At 40.4% G+C, this 23,406-nt stretch overlaps 2 protein-coding genes across 11 annotated transcripts in view; both read left to right on the top strand.

The window, feature by feature from the left end:
- Window positions 1-8,640, top strand: part of USP49 (ubiquitin specific peptidase 49) — a 54,216-nt gene extending 45,576 nt beyond the window's left edge. For 2 of the 3 annotated variants that reach the window (XM_060773051.2, XM_060773052.2), the window contains exon 7: window positions 624-8,640. In XM_060773051.2, coding sequence (XP_060629034.2) covers window positions 624-814 — 191 coding nt within the window. In that variant the 3' untranslated portion in view covers window positions 815-8,640. The remainder of the gene's footprint in view (window positions 1-623) is intronic. The other variant, XM_060773053.2, reaches the window with a different exon arrangement.
- A 9,146-nt stretch (window positions 8,641-17,786) lies between these two features.
- LOC132773672 (uncharacterized) overlaps window positions 17,787-23,406 on the top strand; it is a 32,791-nt gene continuing 27,171 nt past the window's right edge. For 5 of the 8 annotated variants that reach the window (XM_067468011.1, XM_067468015.1, XM_067468014.1 and 2 more), the window contains exon 1: window positions 17,788-18,521. The gene's annotated coding sequence lies outside the window, so the exon portion shown is untranslated. Of the gene's footprint in view, window positions 18,522-23,406 lie in introns of all 8 variants that reach the window. The other 3 variants (XM_067468016.1, XM_067468012.1, XM_067468017.1) reach the window with 2 other exon arrangements.

Genomic DNA, 23,406 nt, shown 5'->3' with positions numbered 1-23,406 from the left:
CTTGTAGAGTTTCAGAACTGACTTCTATTGTCTCTTCATATTCAATGAGTCAGGGTCTTTTTATTCAACTTAACATCATATTGAATGAAATTGTTTCTTTTCCAATTTAGTGGTGTCTGTACTCAAGCTGTAGAAGAGTGCTGTTCTGATATGAAATTCACTGTGACTGGAGACTACTTTTCACCCACTCAATATTTAGAGCACCTTCTTTTATTTTGTTTATAAATGTTAGTATGGCATATTCCTGGGGACTTGAGAAAGTCAGAATTAGAATTATCTTTTCTTGAACATGATTCAAGACATTGGCAAACTAAGATGCAGAGTGCTCTCCTTTTAGATTTGTGGCTGCCTGTTGCAATCATTTATTTGTTTTATTTGAGCATCAGAATCACAATCTGATTTTGAGAATCTCTTGTGTTTTCAAGTGAGTTGCTTTTCAACTGATAGGGCTGCTGTTCAGCTAATATAAACTCCTGTTTCTTTTGTCCCCTCCCTTCCCATCCCTTATTTAGTATTGGCACAGATACAGGCTTTTTTTTTCTCTTTGTGGATCAACCCAGATAGTTAAGTTTTCAGATACGTTATTTGTATTAATATACTTTGCCTTCTTTCTTCTTTTTTAGGGTTTTGGGTCCACTGCAATGACTCCAAACTGAATGTATGTAGTGTGGAGGAGGTATGCAAAACCCAGGCCTACATTCTTTTTTATACTCAAAGAACCGTGCAGGGCAAAGCAAGTATCTCAGAAACACAACTTCAAGCTCAGGTGCTGTCCAAACACAACGATAAAGACAGAAGATTGACACTCCCATGAGAGGAAGCATTAATATCTCAATCAGCTGGCTCATCTTTTTAAAAAAGCCTTTGGAGTTCACTCATCTTGGCAGGAACAAAATACTGCTGCAGGAATTATTTGGATCCACAGTCTGAAAAAGTGGGCCTCCTACTATGTGGAACTCTGTTCTATGAGATTGTAGCAGAACATCTATTTTTTTAAAAGACAGATGTATTTGTAAACCCGTCCCTCTTCTAAGCAAAACAAAGAGTAACAGCCTCCAATGTCTAGGATCATTTATCTTCTTTCCAAGAGAAATTTAATTGGCGTGGAAAAATAGGTGCATTCAGACTTATGTGTACAACCAGGATACAAAGCCATCACTTTGACCACACATATATAAATTCCTTCAAAAAAAGGGATGAATAGGTACAGTAAAATCTCATTTAATCTATGCTGCCTTGGTATAGTAAATGGTTCTTGCACCAATTGGTGTAAATAGCTGTCACAATTATTATACAGCATCCATCTTTCTAACCCAACATGTGGATGGATGGTGTTGTATTGTGCTGAAGCCCAAGTTAAGATATTCTCACCAGCAAAATGTGCTTATCTGCTCTGGCTTGTTATGTTGTGTAGCAGGCATGTCCTCTTTTACATCTGTGATCATTCCAGTCTATTGAAATTGAAATTACATAAAAATCTGAAGAATGTATCACATGCTCCAATTTAAGTGTGTTTAAAAATGACAAAATATTTTTCTCATTCTTTATATTTTCCAGTGTCTGCTAATCAGAGAAATATTTCAATGGGAGCCACATTCTCCACTTCCCTATGTAATGATTGCAGACATTATGGGATGCACATTGCTTTTAAGGCTTTCATTATGTATTGGCTGTCACGTGATGATCACTGCACACATTATGTGACTCTACCCAGTTTCGCAATGGATGATTTGGTTTCCTGTATCAGTTACTCATTTTGTTTTTCATCTGCTACTGTCAAAACATATCAACTCCTCTTTTATGTGCATAATTTCTTATATGCAAAGAATGTCCAGAGGGTGTACTCATTATCACACAGATAAAGAGTGGCGAATTCCTGCTAACAAAATCCTAAACCTTATCCCCATTCTTCCAGTGAAATATCCCCTTCTTAGCATTTTCAAGGTATTCAGTTATATTGGAAGGAGATTGTTTCTACCTAATCATCTTCTTTCTTTCCCTCATCCCCAGTTCATGGGGTTTTAGAATATTAGTTCACCCATATCAGCCTACAGTAAAGTTGTGGTGCCCAGAGCCATACTTGTCACATGCCTTGGGTCTCCTGTGCATGGTGACTCCCAATATCATACGCTATCCATGGTGATTTTAGTTAGAGCTGTTGCTGACCTTTTATCATGACACTGTTGCAACTTGACAAAAGGGATAGACTTGGAAAACATAGATCTTGGTGTGGTTGAACAACTTGGTGCTTTTGAATTAGGAAAAATAGGATAGATATCCCACATTGTTCACTGAATTGAAGATAAAGCACATGAAATGTAGGTTTTTTTAAAAAAAATCTGGGTTTGTAACTAGTCTGAGGGCAATGGTCCTAATTGTTTTTAAGAAATAGGCCAACTTGTAGGATGTGAGTGCATGAAAGATGGCAGATCTAATTGTGCATTTGTGATAAACAGATATCAGTGTTTACCTCACACTGATTCCTTTGGTCAGGCAAAATACAGGTACTTCAAGGAAAACTTTCAGAGATAGCTTAGCCTTTTTATAAAGATAACAGTTTCCACCTCTGTCAAAAACAAAAGCTATAATGCAGTGGTTTAGTTCTCAGTATTAATTGGAAATACTGCTATGGGAGGAGAATAATTTGTGTGCTAGAAATCTGCTTTCCTGGCAAATATGAATAACTGGACCTTGAAAGGTGGACAGGGATCTGACATGTGCAGGATTTTCATGTTTTCTTGTGATTGCTAGCTTCCTGATAAAACTGAATGGCAAAAGAATGAAAGCAACAAAACATAAGGGCTTGCCTCTTCCGGCTCTTTTCTCCCAAAAAACTTTTGAAGTGGAGAAAACATTGCATAGGGTTTGCAGTCTTAGACTGTGTCAAGCACAGTGATTCCACTAGAGTTTCGTCTATTGTTTAAACTGGTAAGGATTAGCATAGTACAGATGTCACTACAAATATTGAGTATCGATATACCTGGTATTCCAGGAGACTCTCCATGAGAAACACCTCAGTGATAAATTCAGATTCCACTGCCTGGTAGACTTTGCAACACATTGATTCAATAGAACAAGTTGAATCTCTGTAAATCGAAGTGCAGCATTGAAATGCGTACAATAGTGAAAATATTTTTTCACCAGTAAACTTGTCAACTGACTGGAAGGGAAAACTCAACCTTTCATCAACAGAAGCCTGATGTGCAGAAATCAACATCTGAAAGTTTTACATGAGATAAGCACCAACAAGCATTACTGCCTACACATTGCATTATTTTTATATCATGTGATAGCCACTTCCTTTGAGATAACCTCTAGGGTAAGAGGCATGTGAGCAGAAGGCAGGGCCAATTTATCCCCACCATTACTCTTGCTTCTTTCTCATAAGAAGCTCAAGAAAGGTAGTGTTGGGTGTAGCTATCCTAAGTTAGACTCAGTGCCTGCCACTCTTAAGCATACCCCTCCTTTCGTTTTCTCTTCTTTCCTTTTTTTGTTTCTTTATTTCCCCTCAGGCCCACAGTTAAGAACTTTCTGCCTCAAGTATTCAGGTGCTGCAAAAAGGTCAAGAAAACAGCCAGCCTCAGACCACAGTGTGGCAGCTAGAACATTTTGGTGACAAATGCCTCCTTGTGGCAGTTATAGCTAGTACAGGGAAACAAGGGTACAGACACAGAGGGCTGCATACTTCATGTAACAATCACAACTACAGAGGTTCATTAAAATAGGACACACCTACCATTCATATTCATCTTTTGACTGAGTATTGTAAGAATAGGTGTGACCTCTATTAGATATATAGAAGAGAGCATGAAAGGGAGGTGTATTTGAATGCTTCACATTTCCCAAGCAACTTAGGAGAATAGTAGCCTCTTGTGTGCATAATGGAGTGCCATGTGGAAAAATGTGCAATTAAGTTATCTCTATAGGAAAGGAACTGTCCTTTGAACTGAGCTTGCTGTTTCCAACACTGTGAGGTTTCTGTAATAATTAGCTTTTATTTGGAAGCGATAGCGTATAGCATTTTTATGCTGTTTCTTTTATACCCGTCTACTGCAAGCAGTACTCTTGCTATGCTGCGTACACTGTTTTAAAGTGTCCTGTTTGGCAGAAAAAAATAGTAATAAATGTTTCTCGACAGTTCCATATCTTCCCATTACAATGGAAGCCTCTCAGAGTAACAGATCAGATATTGTGTCTTCCCAAGCTAATTTTCATAGCCACATTCCACTCAGTTGTTTGCGTATGTGTTAAAAGAAGGCTGGCATGTCAGTCCAGATTCTGAAAACTTGTACTGTATTAATGACCAATGTGGCACTTCACTCAAAAGCCTTCTGATGCTTGCAGAGTAAAACAAAAAGCTCAGCCATACCTTTTAATCCACAGAGTTTCTCTAGGGCTTCATGGTAGGAAGCAAGCCCATTAAACTGGTTTGACATTGCTGATTCAACATGTTTGGGGTTAGGATGTAAGAAGTGTACAATCAGGGATACCTTGACTGCATTTAAAGATTAGATTTTTTAGGAAAACAAAACAAAAGCTCATTCCGTGTAACTAAAACCAGCTGAAAAATAAAGCTAAATGGAGCAATTTAGAATATCAAGTCTTTAAAATATTTTGTTACATCCCTCACTTGTGAACTTCATGTAGAGTTCTCAAAGATCTGTAAAACAAGGGACGGCTTGTGAAAGCTCCATAGTGTTGACTTAGAATGACCAGTGCTCTTTATCAGACCTCTCTTATTTCCTTGCAGAAATGCATATTGCCCTAGACAAAAACAGTGCCACTTGGCCAAACTGTCATCTTCCAATTACATTTAAAGTTACCAACTCAAGTTGTGACAGTGTCAGATTGCAAATTTCTTTGCTCCCAGCTATGGCAAAACACAACTTTTATCACAGATGGCTTAATCGGGGAGGGTGTGTGCGTGTGAAAGCCGTGAGCTTGCAATTTATAACAGCATTCCTATGCGGAGTGTAAGGAACAGCTCTGCCATGACTTTCTGAACCACTAGTCTTTTGAAGCCAAGAAAAAATCTCAGAATTTTCAGCTGTTGGTCAAAGACACAGGTAAAATGATATCTATTTGTACTTACAAGCACAGCATCTTAACTATAGAATTGCACCCAGCATTACCTTGTGTGTAAAAAAAATATTACAGCTTTCTTTTATTGCAGAAATTTGGTAAACATTGCTAACTTTATCAAGCAAGGATACAAAATTATGACTATCGCCGCAGGCAACTCAATTGTACTGCAAATGCACTCTTTTGTTACTTTTTGAACTATAAATGTTTTCATTCACTTCAGGGAAAGCATAACACACCTACAAATTAACATGTATTTAAATTTGGTGTTAAGTGTGTCCTATGGACTCAAAAGGAGACTTTTCTGTGTATGAGAAGTTATCTTTGATGGAGAAGCAGCCTGTTTCTGATTGTAACATTTCTTTGTGTGCCATGTATGCCTGAGAGAAAATGTGCGAGTGTTGAATGTCAGTTAATTGTCCTGAACACAAACTGCAACAATGTTCCAACAGTATTGCTGACAAACTTTTTTTAATGAACTGGGATGAAGATTGGGGGTGAGATTAGTTTTGCCTACTGATAAAGCTTTGTGAGCAGTTTTTTAAAAGATAAAAAATTGGTGCCTTGTATTTAATTACATTTTGCATGGGATACAAGTCTGAAGTTCCACCCACTCCCAAATCTGCGTCTTTACAATACTTTAGTAGCATCGCTTTTTTTTACACATTTCATATTTGTATGTGAATGGGGAAAACGGTTCCTACCAGCAAATTGATGTATTTTACTGTACGTGTCTAAAGACTGTATTCCTAATAATGGAAATGATTTTCTTAGAGTATAATTTTTGTTTTTGTGTTAAATCTTTGTCAGTAAAAACTTTTTTCAAATTAGTTTTTTTCTCTTTAAAATAAAGTTCTTTTAACTATAATGTGGAAAGAATGCCTAGATAAACCTATTGATAAAACAGTTTGGAATAGTGTCTTGACTCTTATGCATCAGGGCTGAACATTTTAGTCCCCCAGAGTCAGTTTTTCTTCTAGAATCCATATAGTGTTAGATCTGTATGTCCTATTCAGCCACATTGCTACTTGAATAATTGTGGAGGGGTTTTTTTTAATTCTCAGATTTCAGACTTGCAATCTACAGGTTATTTGTTTGTTTTAAATAACATTTTTAGTCCCCCAGAGTCAGTTTTTCTTCTAGAATCCATATAGTGTTAGATCTGTATGTCCTATTCAGCCACATTGCTACTTGAATAATTGTGGAGGGGTTTTTTTTTAATTCTCAGATTTCAGACTTGCAATCTACAGGTTATTTGTTTGTTTTAAATAAAAACAGCTGAGATCTAGTGCTTTTTTTTTTTTTTTTGGCCCCAGCCAGTATAACAAAATGGAGCAACCAAAACACCCCTCCATGGCTCTTTTAGGACATCCATCTTACAATGAATCAAGAAATGGCATACTGTGATTGTCAGCAGTCTGGCTCTATTCAGAATACTAGAATTCTCAGTGGACTCAGGAAATTAAAAAAAAGTGCGTTATTTTTGAATATTGATCCTAACATACATTGGATGTTTAATTGTGATTAGAAAACATCCCATAACTCAACTCAATGGCAGTTTTTTCTTTAAGTGTGCATAAAGTTACATTACTGCAGGGGAACTATTCCCTTCAACAAATGTTCTGCTTCCTACTATTTCCGGTTATGAGGACAATTACTCAATCCTGTCTTCAAGCAGACTCAGTACTGTTGCATGGTAAATGGTATCCAAAGTTAAATACCTGTATACAAGGATAATTAATAGACTTCAACTTCTAGTAAATTCTTTCATGATACCAAATTTAGTATATATTCAAATTTCTAGAGCTATCTCCTCTTTTTAAATGGAACAGTTCAAATAGAGTGCAACATGGTCACTATGACATTGCTTCAATGTGTGTGTTTGGGGGGGGGGATCATGGCATGTCTGTGTGGGCTTAACATTCATATACTATTTTTAGTACACAGTGCACTGTATTCTCCAAGAGAGCCTGTAAAAAGGAATAGCTAAATATACCAATAAGGATTCTGCAGAATACCACAATGTATATTGTGGAACCTGAGTAGCAAGAGAGAAAAGCCTGCTCTCTTTAGAAGAACTGTGAACTTTAAAACTTGCATCAATTGAAAAACTGGATGCTAGGCCAGGTACAAAAACACAAAGTTAGGGGAGCTATTTTCTGAATTAATCCCTCCAGTTTTGTCTATCCATTCCCTCTCTACAGAAGGTGGTCCTCATTTCACCATCCAAGTTCAATAAACCTTTGCTATTCTCTTTAGTATTTTAATTGCCAGAGTTGCAGCCTACTGGTGCTAAATCAAATACTGTGTTTTGCAGCTTTGCTTTCTAACTCCATTCAATCCAAACATATTCCTTGAATCCCGATCCAAGCCACTGAAGAGCTATATAGGAAAGCTACATAATTAAAAGTGAATATAAACACGGCCTTTTAACATCCAGGCATTGCTAGCTGTTCTACACCTCGTAAGTAAGAACTATTCTGGGATTTGGCCATCCATAATGTGTAGTATCATTAAGAACTCTATTGCTACTAATTAAATTCTTACAGTTTTTTTTCCCCTAATGCTAAATTACTCCAGTATATTTTGAAATTGTTCGAGCTGTTTTCTGGGTGAGTCTGTAAATGCAAATATATGGGTGCTAGGGTTTTTTTAGTGGGGATTTGAAAGCCAATCTGACTGAATTATACTTCTGGTTACTCCTTGTATGATGTCAGTTACTTAAGTTCATTTCTTCCACTCAATACTGCTCCTGCTGAAAGTGGCTTGCAAGATGCCAATTAGTGATAGCAAACAGAAGATCAATACATTGCACAATATTTTTTGACTGCAGCAATTTATCTTTTACATCATAATCTGGATGTAATAGTTACCAACAACTCCATTATGCCCTGATAGGAAGCTGTGGGTCATCAAAGCTATGAACAACAACATGCTCTAACTGCAAAATCTTACATGTTTTCTATCTTTTCTTAAGTGCGGTATTCCCTATGCCCTTGGCTCCAAAGTTTTGATTCAATTTTAATGGCAGCAGCAGTTTTAGTTACATTCCATTTACACTTCTAATCAAAATACTTTTCATCCCAATATAGGAAGGGATGGTTTTGATGGAAAATCATCCTTCCATTATTGAAGGAAACTTTAAAGCAGACACTGAAGTGGTAATAAAATCATTTATGATGCACAACATCTTGGACCTTACTTCATTAAAATTGTACTTTCCAATTAACTTCAGAGGCATTGAATTGCAGTCCAGGACACCAAAATGCTATGCAACACCAAATGGTTTCCTTTCCACATACAATATGAAATCATAATTCCCAACACCATACAACCATTTTGCTGACTGAAAACTGTCCATAATTAAGGCTCACCTAGGCCTTCTAAAATGTATTTTTCCTTTCAATAGTTAATATGTCCTGCTTAAACAAAGGACTGAGGCTTGTTACTATGTTTAAGTGTGAATTATGAATCATGTTTTTATGATTTTTGTAAATCTACTTTTTACCTTGTTTTTGTAAGCTGAAATTTCCTATTAAAAAGAAAAAGTCCAATGCACTGACATGTCTTTATTTTGCTATGTAGAAGTTGTTAAACTCAGAAACCAATTCAATCTACAAAATAATTTTATCTTACATTTTATTAGCTTTTGAATAGCTGATGCAAAAAAGAGTAGAGATTCAAGGACTACAATTCTACTTGGACACCAAACTCTTTGCTCCCAAACCAGTGAAATGAACATAATGAAATGTACACGTAAAACATAGCTTCAGTGTCGTCACTACTACTTCACAATTTAGTTTGCAGACCTGCCAATGTCTCTAATACTTGGAATAGAAGCAGCTTGGAAAATAACATCTATGCAAAATGTCGTTATCAATTGCAACTCATTTTTTCATGTAGCAAGATGTTCTGTTCTGACTTCAGGGAGAGATCTGTAATCAAATAATATTAAGGATTATGCTGCTGTACAATTAAAGTAACATATAGCCTTCCCATAAATATGTAAAGCCCTCGCCCCATGCATACAAGTCTGCTCAGCTCCTTTTTAACATTTTCTGGCAGATGTTAAATATTCATAAATTAAAAATCTTATGTTTCATGTACTTTCCTTAAGGTAGACTCAAAACAGGTGAAACATGCAAACTACACTAGCATGTCCTCCATAGTGTTGATGAAATATAATTTAACCCTAGATAACCAGTGTAATTTTTACAAAGTATGCACAAATGATATCACAGATGTCTAATTTTGCTTTAAAGAAAAGGCAGGCAGCTGTGGAAAACTATGTTGCCACGTTATTTATTATTATTAATTTTGGACGTTTGTATCCTGTCCTATCTTGACCTCCACAAAGGGACTCGGGGCGGCTTACAAACCGTCACCCCATGGTGTCTACAACCAAAAATATACAATTAATATACAATTTAAATAACAATATAGCAATAAAACTGTGTAAAACAGTATAAATACTTCAGGAGACCTTGGAAACCCTTCAAGAGACCTTGGAAACCTACCAAGTGCCTACAAAAATATTCATTTGCCTCCAAGTTTCCCCAGACACCTTCTACAAAACACAAAGGCATGCTCACCATGTTTCTGGGATTTCTGAAGTCCCTAGAGGGAATATAAGGGCATCAAATAATTTAAGGGAAGGGCAACTCACACTTCCCCTCCCTCCACTGCTTGACAGTTTTAGGTTGCCAGTCTGCAACTTTGAGAAGAAATATTTTTCTCTAAGTGGGTTGTTGTAGGTTTTTGGGCTATATGGCCATGTTCTAGAGGCATTCTCTCCTGACGTTTCGCCTGCATCTATGGAAAGCATCCTCAGAGGTAGTGACCTCACTACCTCTGAGGATGCTTGCCATAGATGCAGGTGAAACATAGATGCAGGTGAAGCCTTCGACAATACATTTTTCTCTAAGTCCTTTTGGACCTTCTGCTGACAATGGAGGCCCAGGTCTCCGCCGTGAGCAGAACCGCCTTCTTTCACCTGCGGCAGACTAGACGGCTGGCCCCCTACCTGTCCAGGGACGACCTAGCTACGGTGATCCAGGCCACGGTCATCTCAAGACTGGAGTACTGTAACGCCCTCTACATTGGCCTCCCTCTGTCGGTGATTCGGAAGCTCAAGTTGGTACAAAACGCAGCTGCTCGGCTTCTTGCGGGAATTCCAATGAGATGCCACATAACACCAATCTTACTACAGCTGCATTGGTTACCAATTGAGCACCGGATCACTTTCAAAGTGATGGTACTCACCTTTAAGGCCTTGCATGGTCTGGGGCCAATGTATCTGAGGGATCGTCTCACCCCCTACCAACCCCAGAGATCCCTCCGTTCTGAGGACCAAGATCTACTGGAGGTCCCCAGTGTCAAGACCTTGCGTCTAGCGGCAACCAGACGCAGAGCCTTCACAGCAGTGGCGCCATCAGTCTGGAATGCTCTGCCACCTGAGGTTCATGCCCAGCGGGACTTACCAGCTTTCCGCAGGGCATGTAAGACATACCTGTTCCGACAGGCTTTTAATGTTTGATACTGTTGTTTTTAAATTGTTTTAAATTGCTTTTAAACTTTGTTAGATTTTAGCTATTCTTGTAAGCCGCTCCGAGCCCCAGGGGAGTGGTGGCATATAAGTTTAATAAAAAAATAAATAAATAAATAAATAAATAAATAAATAAGTTTATTCTCAATCAAGCAGCATAAATGGACAAAGCTAAATCCATTAATTCTATTCAGGTTCACATATTTAAATAAAGGGCTTTTGCTAAACATAAGGGACTCAGTTTCAGAGCAAAAAAAAAAAAATTAGAAGTGACATGACACCATGATATAGATTCTCCCCAGAAGATCATAATCTAACAGCCTAGTTCAGTGAAAAGGCAACTACCAAAGGCTGAGTTCAATTGTTTGTTTTTTAAAGCTCTGCTTGTATAGAACAAGCACCATCATATTTATTCATATTTTCAATTAACTATTAAGCTGATTGAGAAGGTACAAATTCAGGATATATCTATGCCCCCCCCCCTCCCACCTCTCTGGCCACCTGCCTAAGTCTTGGCTACTTACCACTTCTGCTATGCAACAGGCTGCGGTGCCATCAAGTCAATATCTGTTAAATTTCTTGCTACCCAGACTCCAACTGCAAAGAGTCCCAAATTAACAATGAGGTTCCTGCAATAAATATAAAATAGGTCTAATGATTATGACTGACATAGTTGGTTACAATTGGTTTCATGGAGGATTTCCTATCTAAAGTCATTAATGCCAAGCATGCACATAATCAAGGACACAACTATAGTTTCAGACCCATAAACATTTCTAGCACACCTGGTGTGTATTCTAGCGCACCAGGAAGTGACTGTTCTTATTGAGTTCTCATTTTTTGCTTCATATACTCATGAAGACATACCCCCTTGCCCCCTGTCTCTCCCCCCGGGGTGCTCCCATGCTTATAAAAAACAAAAAAATTTCATTCACTCATACAATTGGTCTTCCCATCTATACCATAAAAATCACCTCTTATCAGAATTGTTCACACTCAGGGGGAAAGGGGGCCTTATGGGTATTGCAGTGCTGAGTCTTGGCACACCTTCAAAATGTAGAGCTTCCTTTTTTTATATAGGGGTTTCTCTCAATCAGTGATTCATCCATCACAGTTTATTTTTCATTTGTTGTTTCTATTCTGCTCTGGGTAAGAGTGGCCCATCAATCATTAATTCAAGTTCCATAATAAATAAGTCCATTAATTGTTCCTTGTTCCACTCTAGCCAGATGTGTCTTGTCCTACTGTTGTTATCTTTAAGATGGGTCACTGATTGTCCCTTTCTGCACAGACACTTTCTCTGCCAGCCTGTGAAGGCTTTGCAATTCCTTACCTCCCCTCGCTTCCCATAATGTAACTTTCATACCCCATTTGTGGCGTTCTTCAGCCTTGTTAATGTAAGCAAAAGAAGTTCCCTCTTATCCAGAGAAGAGGGGAAACTGAATAATTTGCAACTTAAGACTCTGGGTTTGGAAGAATATCCAAAGATACCAGATCTAAGTTTAAACACCTTGCATGTAACTTTTATTAAGCATTTAAAATCATACAGCAAGTTGATAGCAAGGTTGCATTCATTCTCTCATTCATCCATCCTCATACTCAAAACGGCCCTTCTCAAAGAATTAAGCAATTCCTTCATAGAACCCCCGCCCCCCTTACACACACACACATATATCATTTTCAGGTGTATCTCAATCCATGCTTTATGCCAATTGTTTTCCATATTCCTTTCAGTTCTTGGTACCCGGTACACCTTTATTGTACTAGTTGGGAGGTATCCTTTGTTGTTTCCTATTCAATTGTTCAATTCATCATTTTGAATGGTTAATCTCCCAGGTGCTGGTACTCCCTGTTTCATACCAATTCATCAGGTGGAAAAGTTATTTCATGGAACAACTATTCCTCGTTTCGATTGCCAAAAGTCTCCAGACCATCATGCATTGCTTTTCTACACTTACAGTAGTGTTTTCCTTATATACAGGGTTAGTCAAAATGCATAGGCCAATAAGCCATTCAATTGAATGGCTTATTGGCCTATGCATTTTGACTAACCCTGTATATGTAGCCTTCTTCTTTGTTTCTTCAGCAGTTCCGCTCAAACACTCATATTTATCTTATTTGGGCCAACACTGAACCATTCATTACATTCTTAAGCAAGGAATATTCAGACCTGGTTTTGCCAGTTACTTTTTCTAAAAAACACCTGGTATTCCTTGGTGGAAAAAAACTAACCAGGGCTAACTCTGCTTAGCTTCCAAAATCAGAGAGGACCTGGAGCATTTAGGTAGAAATACAATTAACACCCATGAATGTTTCAAATCATCTTATGAAGGTGTCCAAATTGTGGATCTGAGGACATAAATTCTAATATTTAACTATGTGTTACATAATTATGTTTTATTTATTCTACATCTCCCACCATTCAACTTCATAGAACAACCAGAAATTTCTCAAAGGGGGAGGTGGATTTTTTATATCCACATGTCCTCTCTTAAGAATTTTGAAGTGGAAAAACCCGCAAATATTGTAACTTTCCCCAAATAAAGGTGCTTTTTGTTCCCTGATCATTTTTCTGCTTGTTTCTGCAGAGCTCTATATTTTTTCGAGATGCAGCCATTGCAGCAGACAGCAACCTATCCGTTGGGACGCAAATGGGGTGGAAGAACGACACCAGGCTAGAGCAGAGTTCCAAGTTCAAAACTTTTTACTTTTCCATGGAAAAGGATGGGAAACCTCAGCTCGCAGCTGAATCAAGGGGTTTCCACACATCTTGATTTAAACAGAGCACATATTTATATACAATTGCTTATATAACTTGTTGACATTAATTAATTAATAATACATAGGAAAACATCTTAATCATCTGGAAAATCAGCGTGTCCAGATCATATCTCCTGTGACCTTGTGCTGGTCAGCAGATCTGACGAATACAGGCAGTTCAAACAGGACCAAAAGGGAAAAATCAATACATACTTTTCTGTTGACTTTTGTACTAAAAGGGATGGATATATATATATATATATATATATATATATATATGCCCCCACACAGCAACCAGAATTGTAAAACAGAATTTCAGTTATAGCCATAATTTAGATTTGTATAATACCATCATGATGTTGTTAATAATATTTCCTTTCCTAATGTTCTCCAACATGAAAGCTGCCTTTTAGGCAGAAGTGACATGATGAACTGTACTGCCAGCTCTGTCGCTATTAGCGTATTAATGAAAGGGGGGCACTTCCTCACCTTCCCGCCCACCCCCCACCCCCACAATGTGCATCCATTTATACTTGCTTACAATAAATTGTATCTCTTGTATCTCTCAGTTCTGACCACTATCAAACATGTTATGATGTTTTAAATCGCTTAGCCAAGGGGATAAGCTTATCATTATTATTATTGATCAATTCACATGTGCATGTTTTCACATGTGCATTCAAAAGAAGACCTACAAGCCACTCTAAACACCTTTGCAGAAGCATACGAGAAGCTCGGCCTGTCATTAAACATCGAGAAAACCAAAGTGCTCTTCCAGCAGTCACTGGCCAATCCCTCTCCAATGCCAGAAATACAGCTTAATGGTGTAACATTAGAAAATGTTGACCATTTCTGCTACCTTGGCAGCCACCTCTCCACAAAAGTCAACATTGACACTGAAATTCAACACCGCCTGAGCTCTGCAAGTGCAGCATTTTTTCGAATGAAACAGAGAGTGAGGACCAGGAAATCTGTAGGGATACCAAGGTGCTTGTTTATAAAGCTATTGTTCTCCCAACCCTGCGAGACGTGAACAGTCTACAGACGTCACTTGCAACTCCTGGAACGATTCCATCAGTGCTACCTCTGAAAAATCCTGCAAATCTCTTGGGAAGACAAGTGAACAAATGTCAGCGTGCTGGAAGAAGCAAAGACCACCAGCACTAAAGTGATGGTCCTCCGCCATCAACTCCGCTGGACTGGCCATGTTATCCAGATGCCCGACCACCGTCTCCCAAAGCAGATGCTCTATTCCGAACTCAAGAATGGAAAACGGAATGTTGGAGGACAGGAAAAGATATTTAAAGACGGGCTCAAAGCCAACCTTTAAAACTGTGGCATAGACACTGAGAACTGAGAAGCCCTGGCCCTTGAGCGCTCCACTTGGAGGTCAGCTGTGACCAGCAGTGCTGCAGAATTTGAAAAGGCATGAATGGAGGGCGAAAGAGAGAAACATGCCAAGAGGTAGGGGCATCAAACCAATCCCAACCGGGACCACCTTCCACCTGGAAATCGATGCCCTCACTGCGGGAGAACATGCAAATCAAGAATAGGACTCCATAGTCACCTACGGACCCACCACCAGGATACTACACTTGGAGGACCATCATCCTCGGACTACGAGGGATCGCCTAAGTAAGTTTTCAAACTGCTAAGTTGTGCCACAGGGGGTTCCCAACATATTTAAACCATTAATACTTAATCATCACATCAAGTGAAATGTCCATAGTTCATTCCACATAAGCACTATCCAGCAAGCCAAATCATGAGTGCCGCAGGGTTCCATCCTGGGCCCGGTCCTGTTCAACATCTTTATTAATGACTTAGATGAAGGGCTAGAAGGCATGATCATCAAGTTTGCAGACGACACCAAATTGGGAGGGATAGCCAATACTCCAGATGACAGGAGCAGGATTCAAAATGATCTTAACAGATTAGAGAGATGGGCCAAAACTAACAAAATGAAGTGCAACAGGGACAAATGCAAGATACTCCACTTTGGCAGGAAAAACGAAATGCAAAGATACAGAATGGGGGACGATGCCTGGCTCGAGAGCAGTACGTGTGAAAACGATCTTGGAGTCCTCGTGGACAACAAGTTAAACATGAGCCAACAATGTGATGTGGCAGCAAAAAAAGCCAATGGGATTTTGGCCTGCATCAATAGAAGCATAGTGTCTAGATCTAGGAAATTAATGGCGCTCCTCTATTCTGCCTTGGTTAGACCACACCTGGAATATTCAATTGAAGGGGTGAGCTTATGAAGTGAAGAGAAGTTAGAAATGCTGAAATACAAGCCCAAGAGAGAGGTTTGTCCTTTTGCCTACAAAACAGCGAAGGCTGAAAGGAAGATAGGATATTTGAAAGACAGGATGCAGAGTTGCCAAGGACATGGGGCAGGATGACATCCAAGAAGGAATCTGAAGTCATAACATGGATGTTTGCTCTAAGTGTGTAGAAGGTTATCAGTTTTAGAGGCGACAAAGTGACAAGAAGGTGAAAGAACATGTTTCTGAAACATTGTTCTGGAGGTGGATCGGTTTCATGACACAGCAAGAAACGTGTATAAAGAATGAACTGAGAAATCAAATGGCACACACAGCCCTTTTTGAAAGACATATGACTTGTCTGGCTGTCTGTCCTAGTGTGGTCACACTTGAAAATAAAACGATTTTTGCTTCATTCACGGAGACTATTTGCCTTTCTTTGTCACCAACCATTGGTAATTAAAATAGTTCCCTACACCATTGAACCTTGTTATATATTCATATGTTTTATGTAACTGATGTTATTGCTTAATGTTTGCGTTTTTGGTTTTTCTTTATTGTAATTGTCATTTGGGCTTGGCCTCATATAAGCAGCTCCGAGTCCTCATTGAGGAGATGGTGGCAGGGTAATAAATAAATTTCATTATTATTATATTGTGTCCAATTCTGGGCACCACAATTGTAGAGAGATGTTGACAAGCTGGAATGTGTCCAGAGGAGGGTGACTAAAATGATCAAGGGTCTGGAGAACAAGCCCTATGAGGAGCGGATGAAAGAGCTGGGCATGTTTAGCCTGAAGATGAGAAGACTGAGAGGAGATATGACAGCCATGTATAAATAGTGTCTAGATCCAGTAATGCTACCCCTCTATTCTGCTTTGGTTAGACCACAACTGGAATATTGTGTCCAATTCTGGGCACCACAATTGAAGAGAGATATTGACAAGCTGGAATGTGTCCAGAGGAGGGCGACTAAAATGATCAAGGGTCTGGAGAACAAGCCCTATGAGGAGCGGCTTAAGGAGCTGGGCATGTTTAGCCTGAAGAAGAGAAGGCTGAGAGGAGACATGATAGCCATGTATAAATATGTGAGAGGAAGTCATAGGGAGGAGGGAGCAAGCTTGTTTTCTGCTTCCCTGGAGACTAGGACGCAGAACAATGGCTTCAAACTACAAGAAAGGAGATTCCATCTGAACATTAGGAAGAACTTCCTGACTGTGAGAGCCGTTCAGCAGTGGAACTCCCTACCCCAGAGTGTGGTGGAGGCTCCTTCTTTGGAGGATTTAAAGCAGAGGCTGGATGGCCATTTGTCAGGGGTGCTTTGAATGCAATATTTCTGCTTCTTGGCAGGGGGTTGGACTGGATGGCCCATGAGGTCTCTTCCAACTCTTTGATTCTATGATAGCTGGCTGCATAACCTTACCTTGTGATAAGAAAGGCAAATGTCAGGCAGAACGTGTCCTGTCAACAACTTCAGGGAACAGGTTCTAAGGTAAGAGGCCAAACGTTTTCCAGCAACCCCCACAAGAAGAGGCCTTCCATTGACCCTCACCACCCCTTGTGTTCAGAGGCCCCTGGGAAGACGTCCCAGAAGCTCCTTCTGCTGGGATTCAGGACACACCGACAGACAGGTACCTTCGGAAATCGTTGCGGTCCGTGGCGAAGCGGTAGGCGCCTCGGACCCAGCTTCGGAGGCCCTCCGGCGAAACCGGCTCGGAGCTCCCGCCGCTGCCGCTCCCCGTTTGCCCGCCGGGCGCCATGTCTCTCACGCTTGCCCCGAAACTGCCCCGGCGCCGAGAGAACGCACCGCTTCCGTCGCACGCCTCTTACGTCACCGCGTGGCATCCTATCCCCGGACTTCATCTCTCAGAATTCCTCACCGTCGGCCATCGTCGCTGAGGCTTCTGGGAGTTGAAGTCCAACATCCCTGGGGAGACTTTCTAAAATTGGATCCATACCAGGCATGGGCAAACTTGGGCCTTCCCTCCAAGTGTTTTGGACTCCAACTCCCACCATTCCTAACAGCCTCAGGCCCTTTCCTTTTCCCCCTCAGCCGCTTAAGCGTCTGAGGGGGAAAAGGAAAGGGCCTGAGGCTGTTAGGAATGGTGGGAGTTGGAGTCCAAAACACTTGGAGGGAAGGCCCAAGTTTGCCCATGCCTGATCTATATATTCTAGAATTAAAAGATTCCCACCATTAAGTGCCTTGGCTCAATGCTGTGGAATAATGGGACTTGTTTATGCCTCACCCAACTACAACTCCATGGGTCCCATAGCATTGAATTGGGGCAGACAAAGTGGTGTCAATCTGCATTAATCCTACAATGCGGATGCACCCTCCTGTGGCTGAGCATGGATTGGAATCAGGCCCTCAAGGGAGTCAGTTTGGCCCCTTGCTGTGGAGTCGTAGGAGGCAGCTGTACTTTCACAAGGCCTTTCGCCTCCCCTTGCCAAAGTACAACTCCCTCCATTCTTTAGCACGGCAGTGAAAAATGGAGCCAGCCTGCATTCATTGTGCAGTGGAGGTGGGCGGGCACCCACCCAAACCTACGCCTCTAAGGGGCAAAGCCAAGGAAGTCTCTGCCTTGCCCTCTTTTCTGCTGATAGCATCGTGAGAGCCCACCCTCTCCTTCCTTTTGTTTCCTCGCAGTTCATTCCTTAAAAGTCTTGTTTTGTGGAAACTCTTTCCTCTGGGCGGACTGTTGTTTTTCCCACCCAAAAAAACAAACCCCTCAACAAGATCCAGTCAAGGTTTCATTGATTGATGGACGCCTACATTCCTTGCATTTTTGGAGACTGAGAGTGCTTTGCTCCAAATCCCCATTTTAAAAGCAGGCAGCAAAAGAAGGGCAGAAGGAAATAGAGCTCAAGGTAAGGATCCTTCACTGTTTGGGTTCTTCCCCCTCATTATTTATTTATTTCTAGGTTGCTGTAAGTTTTCCAGGCTGTATGGCCATGTTCCAGAAGCATTCTTTCCTGATGTTTTGCCTGCATCTATGGCAGGCATCCTCAGAAGTTGTGAGGTCTGTTGGAAACTGAAAAAATGTAGTTTATATATCTGTGGAAACAGAAGAACGGCTTGCTTCAGGGGAGCGTGCTTGCTCCATCCATGTTCAACATCTACACAAACGATGTGCCAGAAGGGACAGAGAGTTTCATCTATGCTGATAATCGTGCCATTACCACTCAAGCAGGGAGCTTTGAGATGGTTGAAAAGAAGCTCTCCGAAGCTCTAGGTGCTCTTACTGCCTATTACAGGGAAAACCAGCTGATCCCTAATCCATCTAAAACACAGACATGCGCCTTTCACCTTAAGAACAGACAAGCACTCCGAGCTCTGAGGATTGCCTGGGAAGGAATCCCACTGGAGCATTGCAACACACCCAAATACCTGGGAGTCACTTTGGACCGTGCTCTGACCTACAAGAAGCACTGCCTGAACATCAAGCAAAAAGTGGGCGCTAGAAACAACATCATACGAAAGCTGACTGGCACAACCTGGGGATCACAACCAGACACAGTGAAGACATCTGCCCTTGCGCTATGCTATTCTGCTGCTGAGTACGCATGCCCAGTGTGGAACACATCTCACCACACTAAAACAGTAGATGTGGCTCTTAATGAGACATGCCACATTATCACAGGGTGTCTGCGCCCCACACAACTGGAGAAATTACACTGCTTAGCTGGTATTGCACCATCTGACATCCGCCGGGAAGTAGCAGCCAATAGTGAAAGGACCAAGGCAGAGACATCTCCAGCTCATCCCCTGTTTGGGTATCAGCCAGCACGTCAACGACTTAAATCAAGACATAGTTTTCTTAGATCTACAGAGACACTCGCTGGAACACCTCAGCAAGCAAGAGTCCAAAAGTGGCAGGCCCAAACCCAGGACCTCAATCCATGGGTGATACCAGATGAAAGACTCCCCCCTGGGCACACAGAAGACTGGGCAACTTATAAGGCGCTGAACAGACTCCGCTTTGGCACCACGAGATGCAAAGCCAATCTTAAGAAATGGGACTACAGGGTGGAATCCTCGGCATGCGAGTGCGGAGAAGAACAAACCACTGACCACCTGCTGCAATGCACCCTAAGCCCTGCCACATGCACAATGGAGGACCTTCTTGCGGCAACCCCAGAGGCACTCCAAGTGGCCAGATACTGGTCAAAGGACATTTAACCAACTACCAAGTTTGCAAAATCTGTGGGTTTTTTTTAATCTGTGTGTTTGTTTTGTTCTGTTAGAAATGTAATACAATGGTATGGTTGCTGATGACACGATAAATAAATCTGTGGATTGTCCAGATAGGGAGAAAGGGCTCTTTGTCAGTTTGAGGCAAGTGTGAATGTTGCAATTGGCCACCTACCTCCAACAGACAAGAGTTCTTTCTCCCACCCTGGACATTCCACAGATATATAAACTTCATTTTCCTAGTTTCCAACAGACCTCACAACCTCTGAGGATGCCTGCCATGGATGAAGGCAAAATGTCAGGAGAGAATGCTTCAGGAACATGGCCATACAGCCCAAAAAACTTACAACAACCCAGTGATTCTGGCCATGAAAGACTTTGACAACACATTATTTACTTCATTGTATACCGCTTTTCTCCCCCAGCGGGAGACTCAAAGCAGTTTCCAACATAATTATAGTAAAATTTGATACCTCACACACAGAAACCTAATATAATGATAATAACATACAATTATCAGTCTATATAAATGAAAATGTAATGTTTCTTTGTGGGATTAACATAACTCAAAAATCACTTGACGAATTGACACCAAATTTGGACACAATACACATATCAGGCCAATGAGTGACCATCACTCATAAAAACACTGATAAACACAGCGGAAGAGACTTTAAAAGCTGAAAAATAAAAAATACATTACAACGCATGTACAAAGCCACATGTATACACAAATATATACATACACAAAACACATATACACAGACTGGGCCACAGCAATGTGTGGCAGGGAACAGCTAGTTAAATCATAAAACATGACATCATTTAACATTAAAACATGGAATTAAAACATATCAATACAAACATTAAAATCACACAATACAACAATTGTAGTCCAGGGTGTTCCAAATATCATAATCCCTGGTAATTCATTGTACTGCTTACCATTAAAATATGTGTGTTCTTTAAAGGTACTGATCCTAAGGGTGCCATGGGCCCCATCTACACTGCTATATCATCTAGTTTGAACTGCATTATAATGGCCAATGTAGACTCACATAATACAGATTGAACTGAATTGTTTGAGTCTACGCTGCTATATAATCCAGTTCAATGCAATTAATCTACATTCTGAAACTGGACTATTTAGCAGTGTAGATGGGGCCTTAGATGGAGCCTGTAGAATTAATGCAATTTGACACCACTACAAGTCCTAGGGAATCATTGGAGTTGTAGTTTTACAGCTTCAATTCTTTGTCTTCTTCGCCAAAGATTCCTGGTGCCTCACCAAAACGACAACTTCAAGCATAAAGATTGTTGTTGTAAATTTAACTGTCTCTCTTAAAATTTTGAGTTAAAATGATTGAAAGGAAAAACCAACTCCCAGGGTTCCATAGCATTCCCAAACTGTGTGTGCTGACATATTTGGGTGTTGGCTGCAGTATGTGTTGCGCAAACTTAATGATCTATAAGCAATAAATAATATATATTTAAAATATAAATGAAATATTTTAATAAGATACACTGTGGCCTCTTACATTTTGTTACTGCATTTTATGTATGTGTCTGTATCTTTTATAAGAAGTTGGTTAAACTTCCAGTTTGCTATTAAAACCGAATCACTGTGTCGCAAAATGATGTATGTCTAAAAAGATGTGCCACCCACATGAAGTGTTTGCAAAGCTCTGCATTCAGCCATGGCTGCTAAAGTGGTGTTAGATGGCACTAATTCTCCAGTATAAATGCACCCTGAGAAGAGGGCAATTGAAGTTAGATTGTATTCTATATTATAGATTTGTAGATTATTGGATTACAGGCAGACCCCCAAGGCACAGAAAACATGGATTCTATAGGTTTGGATAGCATGCTTTGGATAGCATAGGGAAGGGTTAAAACCCCTGTGGTGTTTGTTCTGCTGTCTGTGCTCCTGTTCAGAAGATTTTCACCTCACGTTCTGTCCCTGTAATAATTGAATTTTGAAAAATTTGGCTTCTTCTGGAAACAGGGATTGGTAATAAAGCTACAGTGAAGACACCTTTTCCCTATAATAACTTTCAGGAGTAAAATTTTTTTTCCTAGGGATAGATTTCTTTCACTTCCTGTTATCTCACCCCATTCTTAACTATGTGAGCCGGATGTTTGTAACTTGGGGGCTTCCCATTTATCAGAGAAATTAAGCATTTTGGTAAAAGGCAGCTCCTTGTGTTGAGTTTACCCTAATCTCCAGGAGCATTTTGTATTTTTTTTTATTATACAGCCCTGCCTACCCCCAAACACAACAAATTCTTATTGTCTTGGTTTTTTGACCAGATTTTGGGTTATTTGGGGAGCTGAAATTGGGTTGGATAGATCACATCAACTCTAGTGTCTTTTATATATATATATAGTTATCATGGTTTTCTGTGGGCAAGCAGATGGCGACTGATAGGCATATGTTCTTATCTCAAACACTAGAGCTGAGAGGGGGAAACTGGTGCTATCTGTGGAAGCAGCAGGTCAAATATGCTCAGGAACAGGTCTAACCTTTGAAGCACTGAAATGTGTGTTGATCAGTGTTATTGATAGTGTGATTACGGCAGGCATTCTCAGAGGATGTGAGGTCTGTTGGGAGCTAGGAAAATGGGATTTATGTACTTACTTACTTCCTTACTTCCTGGATTTATGTATCTGTGGAATGTCCAGGGTAGGAGAAAGAACTCTTGTCTGAGATAGGTGCGAATGTAGCAATTGGTCACCTTGATTAGCATATGCAAATTGCTACATTCACACCAACCTTCTCCGTCAGTAGAGAATGCTTCTGAAACATGGCCATAGAGCCCGGAAAACACACAACAACCCAGTGGTTCCAGCCATGAAAGCCTTCGACAATACATTAATCAGATGGATAGTTGAGTTAAAACTAATCTAAGGCTTGCCCAAAAGGTCAAGACAGTGAGAAGTGCAACTGTCTAAATTGTGAACAGGCATAGACGACAAAATGATGATGTAGTTGCCTGTATAAGATAACGGGAATAGACAAAAGGCCGAGGCAATTGTCTCTGAAGGTTTGAAAATTGCAGAGGTGCCCTTTTTAAAATTAAGTAATGGGGAGGGGAGTAGGGGTTGATTTTAATCATGTACATGAGCAAACGTTAATCAGTAACTGTCCTCTTTTGCTACTGTGATTTCACTGCTGCTGCTGCTAAAAAATAGAATGTGTGAGACTGGTATGTCAAAAAGCTTGATTTTGTGCATGTAATCATCTGCACAGCAAAACCACTTTCTTCAGTTTGAAATTGCATTACATGGCCAGTATGTTGTGGAATAATTCAGTTCGTTTAGGCATTAGAAAGAGGAACCAGGCGGACAAGGCAACCAGGTTTCAAGGCTGTTTACTGGTTTTTACATCAACCGGGGTAGCAGCCCGAACTCATGTTGCAAACAGACTGCTACACCACGCTAGGCACAGGGCCAAGGAGTTATACTGTTGTTATAAATATGTGCAGTCAACCTATTACTTTAGATACATTTCAGACATGCGTGGTGATAACTCATGATTTCCCTTCCACATCCATATTTGGA

This window comes from Anolis sagrei, chromosome 4, assembly GCF_037176765.1.
Source record: "Anolis sagrei isolate rAnoSag1 chromosome 4, rAnoSag1.mat, whole genome shotgun sequence".
NCBI lineage: Eukaryota > Metazoa > Chordata > Lepidosauria > Squamata > Dactyloidae > Anolis > Anolis sagrei.
The sequence above is the reverse complement of the archived record's forward strand: the minus strand, read 5'-3'. Positions and strand labels throughout refer to the sequence as shown.